Genomic DNA, 15332 nt, shown 5'->3' on the forward strand with positions numbered 1-15332 from the left:
CCCACAATTGTCAAAAATAAGAAATTCATTGAGACAATATGATTACTACAGGCTTTATTTAAAGTTCATCAGTTTCCCATTAGTGCCCTTTATCTGGCGGAGGATTCCACACTGCATTTAGTTGTCATGTCTCCTTAATGTCTTCTAATCTGTGACAGTTCCTCTGTTTCTTTCATGGCATTGACATTTCATAAAAGTTCTTGCCAGTTACTTGGTAAAATGTTTCTTAATTCAGATTCATGTGGTGTGTTTCCTTGTCACTAAATTGAGATTATGCACTTTTTGGCAACACAAAACTGACTCTGTGCCTTTCCATGTACCAGGCACTGTTTTAAACTTTACATTCAATCCTTACAATAACCATATAAAATAGGGACCAATTTTGCTCCAGTTTTACAGCTGACAAAACTGAGGCTCAGGGAGGAGAGAGATTTGTGTGGACATACAGCAGCTCAGTGGTGGAAGCTGGGAATTGAACCCAGATTTCAACCTAATGCCCATATTCTTTATCACTATGCTGTGGTACCTTTCACTCAGTTACTGCTATCCTGCCTCCAAAAAGCTGGTTAAAATGCACATAAGTAATTATAAATAAAAGCAAAATATCCTAAAATACTTTCTTGTGAGAAAAATAACAGTAAGATTCTAGGGGCATAGAGAGAAGAGCTTGAGTCATTCTGATAGAGCGGTTGTGAGAAGGTGTTTTACAGGCAAAATCCATGCCCTCCAAATACGGCACTTCTGAATTTTTTTTGAAACTTGCAGAAGGCCTAGATACGTCCCAGTTCAAGATCTCCCTGCTTACATTGATCATCCTCACCCAAACATATGTTTTTATTGATTTTTAGAGGGAGAGGGAGAGGAATTGAGAGAGAGAGAGAGAGGGAGAGAGAGAAATCCATGTACTACAGCTTTTTTTAATCCATTCATCTACTTGGGCTGTTTCCAGATCTTGGCTATTGTAAATAATGCTGTAATATGACACATAAGCATAGACAACAGTGTGGTGATAGCCAGAGGGAAGGGGGGCTGGGGCTGCGTGGAGGTGGGCAAAAAAGGTGGGGGGGAATGAGGACATCTGTAATAGTGTCAACAGTAAAAATAAAGTTAAAACAAAAGACTATTGGGAAAACTCTCTCAACAGTAAAAATAAAGTTAAAACAAAAGACTACTGGAAAAACTCTCAGGAAGAGCTTTTAAGCGCCCTTCCCAGCTGCACATTTGAATATGTAAAACAGCAGTAGCTGTAGGCAAAGAAGGGTAATTGAATTAACTGTCTGGACTTTTTTGCAGATTAAAAGAAGCACTGATGTCTTTTTTAGAAGTCCGTATTTTTAATTGATTTTTTATTTTTAAAGGGAGAGGAGGAAAGAGGAGAGAGAGAGAGAGAGAGAGAGAGAGAGAGAGAGAGAGAGAGAGAGAGAGAAGAGAAACATCAATCTGCTGCCTCCTGCACACCCCTACCCAGAGCCACACAGGCTAGGGCAAAGCACTGATGTCTAGATTGTGACTTGTAGGAGTGGGTGGTAAAGTGGCCTCTCCCCTAAATGCAGTTAAGTGAGCAGGTTCCTAGAGAAGGGCCAACAGCACCTACTTCCTCTTTTCAAAGAAATCTATAGCAAATGTGTCTGCAGACATCCAGAATCGGTAGCCAAAGATTGCTTGAACAAATTGATTAGGAGGGCTGCAACTTCAGTAACATGACTTTTTGTAGTTTCTCCCATTTTAGGGAAATACGTAAATAGCTTGAGGAGATCAGCCGCGGTGCTCTCCTTCTCAGTACTGGAATCATCTCAGTGCCCCCCCCCTTTTTTTTAAGCTTTTATTGAAGATCTCTCTTTTTATTGAAAAGGCAGAGTGGAAGGGAAATATCATTCATTGTAGAATCTGCATGTGCTGGGGTGCTTTACATATAAGATTTCATTGAACCTCAATGCAACCCTAAGAGTTCAGCACTATTATTCTTTTACAGGTAGGGAGAGTAGGATTAAGAACCATCTATTAACTTGCCCAAGATCCTAGGGTTGTAAAGCCTGCACTGGACTTCACATTTCTCTGCTTCCAAACTTGATGCTCTCTGTTCTATTGTTTTTTAGAACTCAGCTAAAGAGGTTTTCTGTATTTCCAGGATGCCTCCTTTAATTAGGTCACATGTGTCAAACACAAGGCCCGCGGACCAAATCCGTCCCGCCAGGCCTTGCAATGTGGCCCGCACCGCGCTGTCATCACTGCACTCCGCTGCGTTTCCATCACAATGACAGTTTATGACTGTTCAGTAAACCATTCGGCCCGAGATTTAGGCTGGATTTTAGATTTTGGCCCCTTCTCTGATTGAGTTCGACACCCCTAAATTAGGTAGTAACAGCTAAGTAATCCCTGTTGTTGGTTGCTGGGAAACTTAGCTAAACTGGGTGTCAGCTGCTAATGTAACCTTTAGCCCCGGGTTGGTGGTGTACTTCTAACCCCTGTTTGGTATACTTAACTGATACTTGAACCCTTACTTTAATATTTTAATTATCTCTTTTAACACAGCAAGGTGAGGTACAGATTATAAGTAAATGAAGTTCATTCTTTATACAGAACCAAAACCTGCTAACATTGCTACCTTTTCATTTTTACAGAAGGAAATTCAAAATGTCACCGCTGCTAAACTCTGATCCTTGCTACAGAATTTAAAGCCCTCTCCATTTCACAAGATTCATTTGGGGATTAATGGCCCATTGGAGTCTATACAATTTGCTTAATTGCCCCAAAATTATTATCTCAACTAAACAGAGTCTTAATAGACAACCATTAATGTTTTTATCCTTGTCTGGAAGAATCTCATCTCTTGGTAAAAGTAGCTTCTTAAAATGAAGCTGAATAATCCCCTAGCTATGGTGATAAACGGTAACAATGGCTCATTTAGAAAATGTTTGGGGGGAAATTAAAAAGCTGAGCTATAGCCTGTTGGTTCTGAAGCTACTGCACATAAAGGCAGGAAGGGGAAAGCACCAAAAGCATCCACATAGCAGACTAAGTCTGCCTCCTGCCCAGGCAGCACATGCCACAGTGTCTGAGGATACGCAATCCAGTCTGTGGGTGAGATCTCTCTGCACTGAAGGAATGATTTTCATTGGCACCATTCCACTAAAGGAAATTTTATGCTTTTTGTTCCTAAGGTCACTCAAAAACATCCCTGCGTACAAGTGTTGCCCAAAATAACAGTATATTTGTTTTTTGGTTAGGCTTTATCTAATTCAAAGCCTAAACCTGCAGTACATGTCTCACCATATTTACCAGTGCAAAAATGGCAACACAGCTAATGCATTCATTCACTAATATTTATTGAGCTCCTTTTAGTACCAGGGCCTGTGCTTGGCCTTGGCATTAAAAGATAAAGATTGTCCCAGCCTTCAAATTGAACAGATAACTTGATGGTAGAGAGTTTCTTCTTTTTCCTCTTCCTTTTTCCTCCCTCCTCTTTCTCCCTCTTCCTTTTCTTCTTTTCTTCATCATCATCATTTTTATCATGAATTAATACTGGATTTTTGTCAAATGCTTTTTTTTTCTCTGCATATACTGAGATGATTATCATATGATTTTTCTTTTTTTCAGTCTCTGTGAATTGCATTAATTTTCAAATATTACACCAATCATGGGATAAACCCCAGTACTATCTTTTTTTTTTTTATGTGGTTGCATTTAGTTAGCTTACATTTTCTTACAATATTTAAGTTTGTGTTCATGAGAGATATGTAATTTTCTTTTCTTTTGATATCTTTGTCTGGTTTTGGTTTCAGGGTGATTAATGCTAGTCCCATAGAATGAATTAGGAAATATTAGGAAATTAAAATTAGGAAATTTTAATTTCTCAAGAAGAGTCTGTGTTTAATTGGTATTATTTCTTTAAGTTTTTCCATAGAATTCACCAGTGAAGCTAACCACACTTAGAGTTTTCTTTGAGGAAGGCTGTTAAATACAAATTCAGTTTCTTTAATAGAAATAGGGCCACATAGGTTCTACATAGGTTCTTTTTGTCTTTTTTTTTGAGTAAGAATCTATACATTTCAGCTAAGTCAACAAATGTATTGACTGAACCTTCCTTATTATCCTTTATATCCTTATTAAGGTATAAACTGGTGCATATGACAATTTTCAACTATCTTAGAAAATGTTTGAAAGGAACATTTCTGGCTGAAGCCGGTTTGGCTCAGTGGTAGAGCGTTGGTCTGTGGACTGAAGGGTCCCGGGTTCGATTCCGGTCAAGGGCATGTACCTTGGTTGCGGGCACATCCCTGTTGGGGGCATGTAGGAGGCAGCTGGTCGGTGTTTCTCTCATCGACGTTTCTGGCTATCTCCCTTCTTCTCTGTAAAAAATCAATTATATATATATATATATATATATATATATATATATATATATATATATATATATATAAAGGAACATTTCTGTTTTGCCACTCTCATTCTTAATATTGTTTTTGGAGTGTGTGTGTGTGTGTGTGTGTGTGTGTGTGTGTGTGTGTCTTCTTCCTTTTAAACATTTTCCAGATTATTTGGCTGGAAGTTTATCAATTTTATTGAATTTCTCAAAGAGCAACTTTTAGTTCCATTGATTTTTCCCCCATTTTCTTTTGTATTTATTTTGGCCCTTATCTTATTACTCCTTATCTTCTGCTTGTTTTGGGTTTCTTTTGATCTTTCTTCTCTAGTTTTTTAATATAGAAGCTTAGGTCATTGATTTGAGATCTTTCCTCTTTTCTAATAGAAACATTCAGTGCTCTCTGACTTTCCCTCTAAGCACTGCTTCAGCTGCATTCCACAAATGTGTAATGTTGTGTTTTCATTTTAATCCAGTTCAAAGTACTTTCTAATTTTTAAGTTCTTCTTTGACCTATGTGTTATTCAGAAATATGTTGGTTTTTAAATATTTCAGAATTTCCCAGATATATTTGTTACTAATTTCTCATTTAATTCCATGTGGTCAGAAAAAATATTTTGTTATACTTTTAAATTTGTTAAGACATTTTATGGACAAGTGTATGGTCTATCTTGGTAAATGTTCCATGTGCAGTTAAAAATAATGTATATTCTGCTATTGTTGGGTGACTGTTCTATGCCAATGAGGTCAAGTTGGTGATAATGTCATTCAAGTGTTCTATATCCTTACTGGTTTTCTGTCTATTTGTTCTCTAGGTTATTGAGAGAAGGGTTGCAATCTCCAACTATAATTATGGTTTTGCCTATTTCTCTTTTCAGTACTAACAAGTTTTGCTTCATGTATTCAGAAGCTCTTTTACTAAGTGCATAAACACTCAGGATTACTATATCCTCCTGATGCATTTCTTTGCCATTATGAAATAAAATGTAGTGACTTTGTTTTGTCTCTTTAGTACAAATATCACCAAGTTATGGCATTTCCTTTCAAACATTTTCTGTATTTTCCAACATAGTTGAAAATTGTTATATGCACCAGTTTATATCTTAATTTTTTCCTATTTACATATATATACCAGAGTATATATGTGTATACACATGCATAGAGTTTTTTAAAAATACAATGAAAAAGCTATGTACACACACTATTTAATAGTACTAATGCCTTTGAAGTCATCTGTGTATCATTCTCTTCCTTCCAAAAAGTTATCTTCACTTTTGAATAAATCATTCACTTAGTTTTCCCACGTATGTATTTTTAAATAACATTTTCCATTTTAGCCATTATATAAAAGAAATATTATATATCCTCTATGACTTATTTGCTGAACATTGTTTTTGAGTTTCATCCATATTGAGATATATATATATATATATATATATATATATATATATATATATATAGTTGTAACTCATTCATTTTTGACAAATGCATAAAATTCTGTTCAAAGGATATAGATAGGCCACAACTTATACATTCTTCTACAGACAGACAAGTGTTTCAAATTATTATTTTGCTATACCAAATGATGCTTCAATGAAGAATGTGAGTCATGGGTCCTGGTGCCCATGTTCAAAATATCCTATTTTTCTTCACTTAACTTTCTGTTTTTAATCATTTTTTCTTATTCTTTTTAATATATGTATGTTATCTTAACAAGTGTATGCTCTGTTGTTAAACACCTGGAGTTTGTCCCATTTTTTAATACATTTTTTGCACAAAATTCTTTGATTTTTAGGTCATTTCATTAAAAAGGGTTCCCTGATGTGGATTTCTTGAATCAAGGCAGAACTGACTTTTATTCAGTGGAAGTTTTTATTGCTGAAATGCATAAAGTCATCCCCTTCCAGGTAATTAACCCTTTGGAATCATAGATCCTTTGGAGACTATGATTAAGGGTATGGACCTTTTCAGAAACACACACGCACACACACACAGTTTGTATTCACAAACCAAACAGCATACAATCTCAATAGTTTCTCAGACCCTCTTAAGTGCAAACTATACTGATATCTCTATTAAATTAAAAATATTGTCTTGCCCTGCCAGTGTGCTTCAATGAAATGAGCATTGTCCTATGCACTAAGAGGTGCTTCATTCAATTCCCAGGTTGCCAGCTCAATCCCCAGTAGGGGGCGTACAGGAAGCAGCCAATTGATGTTTCTCATCAATGTTTCTCCCTCTCCCTTCTTCTTTCTCTAAAATCAATCAAAACATATTTAAAATTATATTGACTTACCTACTGAATATAATTTTCTTATAATACTTCATTAAATAACTCCATACACAAACTCTTATATCTGTCAAGTATCTTTTGTTTTATACCATCATTTACTGAGCACCCACATGTGCCAGCACTATGCCAGATACTAGAGACAGGAGAAATATTGTCCCTGGCTTCAAGGAATAGAATCTCCTGGGAAAGACATAAAATAACAAGTATTTACATAAAATATGTATAATAAGAGAGGTATTCATTAGACAAAGTAGAGATACAAATTATGGATTGATCAACTTTCTTTTATCAAGGGGTTGCAAAGAATGTAAAAGTATACTCTAGGACAAGCATGACAAACTCAAAGGCTAACAAGGGCCAAATAAATGAGGCATGTGGCCAGCCACCCGCGAGTTTGACATGCTTGCTCTAGGATGCTATAGATAGAAGAAACAGCACCAGCAAAGCCAGAAAAAGACATCATACAACCTAGCATATACAGGAAATTATACATGAATTTTAACATGGTTGGGTTAGAATGGTAGTGAACATAAGGAGAGGCTAAGGCTCTTCCTTATTTGGGATAGAGACTAAGCAAAACAACACTGCTGTATAAGACTGTAGCAATTGATCTGACAACAAATAGGAAACCACAAAAGAAGATTTCCTCCCAAATACTTCCTTTATTACTCAAACCTACTCTTGCTACATACAAAGAGAAGACTTTGCCTGTTTTTTTGCAACTATATGAAGTTTGGTGTTCAACATACAAGGTTTAAAACCTACCTATTAATCAAACTGGCAACACAATTTAAATTTAACATTGTCTGATGGCTTTCATTTGATTAGCAGAAGTATTAGGAAGCCTCTACAATAATTATGACAATAATTTCTTCATAAATTTGTCTTGAAAAACCTACATAGGTAGCCGAAACTGGTTTGGCTCAGTGGTAGAGCGTCGGTCTGCGGACTGAAAGGTCCCAGGTTGGATTCCGGTCAAGGGCATGTACCTTGGTTGCGGGCACTTCCCTGGTAGGGGGTGTGCAAGAGGCAGCTGTTCAATGTTTCTCTCATCAATGTTTCTAGCTCTCTATCCCTCTCTCCTCCTCTCTGTAAAAATATCAATAAAATATATATATTTTTAAAAACCTATAATACATAGGTAAAATTATAACTTTTTAACATTCAGAGAATGCTCCTTTTTAGTCTGTCAATTAATACTCTTAATTCTATCTCATGAAAAATATTTTGTTTTTAATTTAGTTTAAACTATTTAAGTGTGATTAAGCAGAACTGTTACTCTGAAGTTACTGATTTAATTATAATGAATCATGTGTAATTTTATATCCCTAGGAAAAATGAATACAACCAATTTTGACAATGCAATCTAGTAAATATCTTTGTCTGATAGACTTCCATCAAAAGTATGACAATTCTATAAAATTTTTCCTCTTGTATTAAATTTGTAGATTTACTTTCTCTTGAAATTTTAAGTTGCTTAGATTTTTGCCATGCTTATTCTGTTTCCTTGAAACAACATCCAATTCATGTATATCCTATATCTACATGTATAGAACCCTATACATAAACTATTAGGTAGGATTATGAATAAAACTCATTTTCTTGTGTGACTAGAAAAGAAAAGCAGGGTTATAAAGTTTAAATATCAACAAGTGATGTTGAATAAACCAGTTGAAGTTTATAAACCTGTCAGCACAAAGAAAGGCCTTTGTTTTTCTTCTTTTTCAAATACCCCCTTAGGTCTCCAAATGGCATCCAATTAAACACCTCTAAACTATGTCAAAATAGAGGATCTTCAAGGGTATTTCAAAATAAAAATCTAATTTTCAGGTATCAGTTATCTAATAAACACATAGAACATGGTTGTGGCCCTTCAAATTTATACTAAAAGGAACCCAAAAGAAACAAGTTTTTTTCCTATAACATTTCCATGGAAATCCCAATGGATATGAAGGGACAAGCAAAAGCACAAAGAAGCCCTAGCCAGTTTGGCTCAGTGGATAGAGCGTGGCCGATGGACGGAAGAGTCCCAGGTTCAATTCCCGCTAATGGCACAGCCGGGGTTGCAGCTCAATCCCCAGGAGCGGGCGTGAAGGAGGCAGCCGATCAATGATTCTCTCTCATTGTTAATGTTTCCATCTCTCTCTCCCTCTCCCTTCCTCTCTGAAATCAATTAAAAAAAAACACATTTTTTTAAAAGGCACAAACAAGAATATATATTAATATCTAGGTTTTCCCCCTCAGGTTGTGTTGTTTTGATTTGTTCTAAGAAGGGGAATCTTCTTCAATGTGGCATTTTTCCCCCCAAGTGGAAAATATTCTTTATTAATTTCAGAGAGAAAGGGAGAGGGAGAGAAAGATAGATCAAGGATGAGAGAGAATCCTTGCTCTTTTGCCTCCTGTACGCCCCATACTAGGGATTGAGCCCACAATCTGGGCATGTGCCCTGACCGAATATCGAACTGTGACCTCTTAGTTCATAGGTCAAAGCTCAACCACTGAGCAACATTCGCCAGGTGAAAGCATTCTTTAAAAGAAACTCTTAAAACAAAAAGCATAGTTAACAAGTGAAACGTTCAAGATTCATGACATGATTTGAAAATAAATGGTCTGTGACATATATCAAAAGACTTCTAACCACTCTTACCATATAAAAAAGTAAAACAACAAATCTACAATAGGTACAAATTATATACATTTATTTTTAATAATTTTAAATAACACTCTTGTATAAATTCTTTTATATACTCAAATCATACACAAATTTAGAAATGCATCATGAAGCCTAGTACAACATATGGATGAGAACACATTTTTAAAATTTATGTTAGAATTTTAGTGACATAAATACAACTTTAATGTTGCAGAAACATTCGCTAATTGCTTGGGCTGAAATTTAATGTATTACAGAGTGCTTGTGCCTAGCATTAAAATTTAACTTTAAAGCATTTACTTTTTGCATTAACTTAAATCTGCAGCCCTGGGCTCACATTCCCGAGCTGCTGTCGCAATTACTGCGCTTGGGACATTTCCCAACTGCTTTTGAAAAAGCATTGTTCAGCCACTGACATTTTAATGATCCATAACCCGTAGTCCATTTGATATTTGACTTCTTCAGATGAATCAGCATGTTCTTTCTGCTTTTCCCCTTGGCATAGTCACTGGCTCAGGGTTAAAGAGAAAACTTGCATTCATCTTCCATTATTACTCCCCTGCACACACCAAACTCATTTTAGCTCCCAAATTCCTTATTACTATATCAAGCTTCTTCCTGGATGGGGCTAGAAATGCTTTCCTCACTCTATCAGGTTACATTGGGTTGCTTTTTACTTGGCTGAACTTTTGTCGGAGAGTTTTCCTTGAGATGTATAAATTCAACTCCTATCTATATTACTTCAAAATGTATGAACCAGGGAATGTCCATTACAATCGGTGTTATGTTCCCTACGTGCCCTACAAAAAAATATAGGACCAAAGTAAATAATCCAATAACCCAATCCCAATTGAGGCTGTCAGGAAGAAGTACTGTTGTCAGGAGGAAACAATTTTCTGCCTCTAAAATAACCAAGTCAACTGACCAAAATGAAACCAGGGTCAGTGAGAGTTGCTTTAATGGTCAATTTTCTTGGGAATATTGGGCTAGAAAATAGTCATATAATTTGATGCTTCTACAAATCCTCTTCCCCACAAATATCCTCCCATTCCATGTCTACTCTTTTATTTTCTCTTAAAATTCAGGTATCCCTAAGAGTAACACATTAAGTCCACAGGAGCTTAGTATAAATGAGTTTTAGTTTTTATTTAGTTTTTATCTGGACTATCATTTTTCTCTACAACTTAAGAAATTATTAATAAAAGACTGCTGGGAGCTAGAGGATAGAGGGGAGAGAAGGGGAGGGGAGGGAATAAGGGAGGACAAACATACTTAACACTTAGAGCATCTAACTGTCTGAAATGTTTAAGTGCTTTTTAAAATGAATTAATGAAGATAAAAGTATCACTCAATAGCAGTATCTGTTATTTATCAATAACATTCAACTAGCCTTATTTGAAAATAAACACATTTCTAATTTCTAGACAAAAACTCTTCTGGTACTAGTCTTTCTAAAGGATTGATGGGATCCCCGTGCTGAATGCCATAGTTCATAGGACGGATCATGCTTTTAGAGAAATGAATATTGTGTAATGCATTCCATGCTAGTTTTCTAGTCTGATTTTGGTGGTAGATCATTTCATGATTGCCTTAAATTTTAAAGCAAAATTATTTCCACCAGAAAATAGAGGGGACATGAAATATTACTTAAATTTTTTTAAGTCCTTCATTTTATTCCATTGGGAAAAATTAAAAACACGATCTAGGACTGTTCATAAGTTTTAAAGGTAAACATTCTTTGTGATTAATTTTTGCAATACCTTCTAAGGTCTGTTTCAAGGAATCTACATGGCCAGAATCTGGACTGTTTGGCTCCTTTCTCTATTGGGTTAACTTCTGTTTATCAAATGTTTCTCACCATCATTAATCCCTGGCCTTGAAGAGTGGTAATCTGGGGAAAAGCAGGTATGCCACTTTGCGAAATTCCTTCTATTGTGCAGTGCACAGTCTATACACACATTATGTGGCAACTGCTGCGGAACGCAGGTTTTCTCTCTCCACTTGGAAGAATTCACTTTAATAAAACACAAACAAGTATTTTTATTTTCTTATCACCAATACTGGCTCCAGATAGTGAGCTTCCTGTTCTTTTCACCAAGTTCTTCATTGGCATATGGCCCTGGATGGCACCTTGTACTTAAAAAATTAGAAACATTCACAGATGGGACTCTTCTTCCCAACCTTCTCATGTCTGTGGTTAGGCAATTTCTGCATCAGCATGTAGTTGAAAGAATATGTGCTTCAGATTGAGGAGTCCTAATTCCAAGCATAATATTGTGTAGCCTCAAATAAGACATTTAATCTCATCTATAAAATGGGGACAGCAATTACTTCCCCAGGGGGCTATTGTGAACAACAAAAGAAACACATATGCAAAGATGCTTTGCAAATGGCAAAGGGCTATAGAAATAACTTATTTTAATATAATGTAACATAACATAATCTCTACTCTCATGAGCAATGGCCAAATATCCAGAGCACCTCAAGTTACCAGAAGTAGATTATCTGCCTTTACATCCTCCAAAGCATCATCTCCAAACCTGAGAACAACTCAGTGGTATCCTACACAGAGGGATAGCCAAATTCCAGGTTTTCCTCTGGGGAACTTGGCAAAGTTGTCCACTTAGATTTCCTAAGTCTAATAAGTCTTTACTCTTTTTAAACCACTTGGACAGTTTTCTGTTTTGCTTAATAAATATCTAGTTATCTTCTGTCTGAATTTTCTAACTTTAATCCACAATCTGCCTATATCATAACAGATGAGAGCAACAGTGGATGGCCTCTGGGAAAAAAAAATTGCCCCTAAAAATCAGGACTAACCATATCTACTCAACTACAGTGCTACTCTCACCTGAACAAGAAGATAGCAGAACTGTGGCCCTGCAGAGAGATGGTACATTCCTCATGGTATATGAGTGACAGGCTATGTTCAAATGTAGGAGATACTTTTTTTTTGAGGTGGGAGGAGAAATATAAATATTTCACAGGCATGAAAATGGGATGCCAAGTGATAATGATGGTTTCTCTTTTGAAACTAAAATATTTATAATTCCTTTGAAAAACTATCTTTTACATTAAAAAGCATTTTAATGAGGCTTGTTCCACATTAATCTATATAAAATATAGAGAGTGGCTAATGTCTAATTAGGTGAGTAGCTTGGATAGGGCAGCCTGTGTTCCAGCTTAACAATCACTGACTTCAAAATCTATTTCTTGAATCTATAAGTCAAAGAACACATAATTCTATGTTTACAATGAGAAAGGGAAAGAAAGATTAGAAACATTCAACCTTTTATAAATTTCAATGATGTCCAAAGAGGGACTAAGAATGACTGATGCTCACCAGAGTCCCAGCTCTAGCAATATTGCCATCTATTTTACAATATTTTAACCAATCCCCATATTTTCTTTTTACAATGTCATTAACTGCTGTACAAATACATTCTAGATAAAATATGACATGATTTTTTTTTTTTTACAAATAGATACAAATACAATGTTGATCAGATAGGCTACATTAAATATATACATCTTATTTCTCTAGAGGCAGGAATATTCCTTATTTTTAGATAATTCATCATTTACACTGAGACCTTAAGGAGGACTATCAGCTTCCTGCTCCCAGATATTGCCTTCCTCTCCGTATCATTAGAAGCTTATCTTGTGCCTTAATCCTATCTTTGAGCAAGAATTCAGGAAGGAAAAATAAAACGCTTCTAAAGATCTTGTTGGGACTTTTCTGCTCCTATTTTAGAAGCAATCAAGATTGTTTATTATGATACAGCCCAGACATGAGCTTCTCCTCAATGATGTCTTTTAGTACAGTAAATGAATATCGTTCCTGAACCTCCTTTTAAAAAAAGTGTTTCAGGAATGGAGATGAAGTCTTCCAGTAGTCCTCTCCCAGTCCACATCCATCATCCTGTTTTCGCTGGTTGAGTGAACACTCCCCAAGAGTCTATCTGGAGGTCAAAGCAATTAGGGCTGTACTATGGGGTTCAGCCTTTCTATACTCCCATGTGGTTTGTATAAAAATATACTTTACTTCAAGTCCTTATTAATAGCGACTGCTTCAAATCTTCATGGTAAAATAAAAGTAATAGGCTAAGTGCATTATGAATTTGTACCTGAAAACTTCGATGCACTATATGCCTTTGCTTTCTCAGCAAACTCTACCCAGGATCTGTCATGCCCAGGGGCTGATGCTGTCTTAGTGAGCACTAACAATTCAGGAGAACAGGTCTAGCTCCTTAGGCTTTGTAATTATGCATGGATGTTGTCAGAGTCAGTTGCCCGTTGGGAGTCACTTCATTGCAATCATCTTCCAACAATCCTGACACGTCCGCATTGGGAATGCTGTCATGGTAGCTGCTGAAACTGATATTGTCTTCTTTCAGCTCGATGGTCCAAAAGGGGGCATTGAGTTTCCGGTTCTGGTACTCCCGGTACATATATACAGCCCCTACAAATCCCATCAGCAGCACCACCACAATGATGATGACAGTCAAAATGATGATGTTAAATTGGGTCCATGAAACATCAGCTAAAGCTGATGTGCTGTTTTCAGCAGAGCTTACTGAAAAGATAGTTTGCAAGGTAGTGGGGGTAAATGTACTATTTATAACAGGGGTGGGCACTGATGTGGTCAAAGAGGCATTGGAAACCAAAATGGTAGAACCTTCAGGTGTTGGAACAATAACTTCTGAAAATAAAAACAGAGAATGAAATGTAAAAGACAAAATTATCTAGTTTTAAGAAACAATAAAAGAAATACATGGGAGTGGAAGTTGATATGGCATGTTGACATGATAGTTTCCTTTAAGGTCATGCAAGTTAAAAATAACGTTTAGAGAAATATAGTGAAAAGAATCAAGATCTAGAAAGCTTGATTATTATATCCATGGCTATTATTTAAATTGTATAATATCTATATTAAAATCTTTAGGGAAATTCTAATGTTGGAATTTTCCATCCTTCTTTATTCTTGGATAGATTCATACAAATTCCTGTAAAGATAATAAGTATGTCACTACTGAGTTCTAAATCACATGGTTAAAAGTGACAGGGATAGATGACAATCATTTGAACTAAAATAAGTTCAGGATGTCTGATGGCATTTCATAAGGGCAAACTTCTCTTCAAAGGAGATAAAAACAAAGTAGGGAAAAAAACTGTATTTCTAGTTACTTCTGAATAACACCATTTAAATGTCCAAAGTTGATGTTAGTCAAGAGAAAAAAAAGAGACTTCCTTTAATTTCATGTACAGTAATTTTTTCTTGTGTAGATTTTAGCTATTTTATAATTAACAAACTACACTTTGTGCTTCTAACACAGCATAGCTCAATGGAAATACCAAAGGCTCTAGAATTAAGTAGAAGTGTGTGATTATAGGTAAGTCAGTTAATCTTTTTAAAACTGAGGTTCCTTATCTATAAATGGGAATAATAATATCTACTTTGCAAAGTTATTGGGAAAGATTAAATGAAATAACATACTATATAACATTGTTATTTTTCAATGTTTACAGTGCTTGGCACATAGTAGTCATTCAACAAAATGATTACTTTTATCTTTATAATTCATCACCGCAATCATCCATTTATCCTAAAAAGAGGCATGTTTTACATTATTTAATAACCAATAATCACCACAGTCCTGACAGCTAAATGTAGACAAGGTATGCCTCCAAGTGAGAAAGAGATATGAGTGACAGCATCTCCAGGCTAGTGCTAAAGTTCAATCTGAGTTTCATAGCCTGGATCATAAGAGAATAAGGATATCAAGAAAATGGCAGGACAACCCTTGCCTCACGCTAAGTGTCCATCAGCCGAATATTCAACATCTATCAGAATATCAAAGGGTAGTTTGTAAAAGAACGTGGTCTAATCTCTGTGACCTAGTAAAGCCTAAATATTCTTAACTCATCCTGAATCTCTAATCATTAATTTGTATCTATACCCTTCCTGAACCTCCCTATAAGAAACATTTTGCCATTTGAGTAAGCTTTTCTTTTAAAAATCA

At 35.8% G+C, this 15332-nt stretch overlaps 1 protein-coding gene across 2 annotated transcripts in view; it reads right to left on the reverse strand.

Moving 5' to 3' along the window:
* Positions 1–9333: 9333 nt before the first annotated feature.
* MEGF9 (multiple EGF like domains 9) overlaps positions 9334–15332 on the reverse strand; it is a 73876-nt gene continuing 67877 nt past the window's right edge. For both annotated transcript variants that reach the window (XM_036432835.2, XM_036432834.2), the window contains one exon: positions 9334–14011. In XM_036432835.2, coding sequence (XP_036288728.1) covers positions 13560–14011 — 452 coding nt within the window. In that variant the 3' untranslated portion in view covers positions 9334–13559. The remainder of the gene's footprint in view (positions 14012–15332) is intronic.

This window comes from Pipistrellus kuhlii, unplaced genomic scaffold (assembly GCF_014108245.1).
Source record: "Pipistrellus kuhlii isolate mPipKuh1 unplaced genomic scaffold, mPipKuh1.p scaffold_m20_p_12, whole genome shotgun sequence".
NCBI classification, from domain to species: domain Eukaryota; kingdom Metazoa; phylum Chordata; class Mammalia; order Chiroptera; family Vespertilionidae; genus Pipistrellus; species Pipistrellus kuhlii.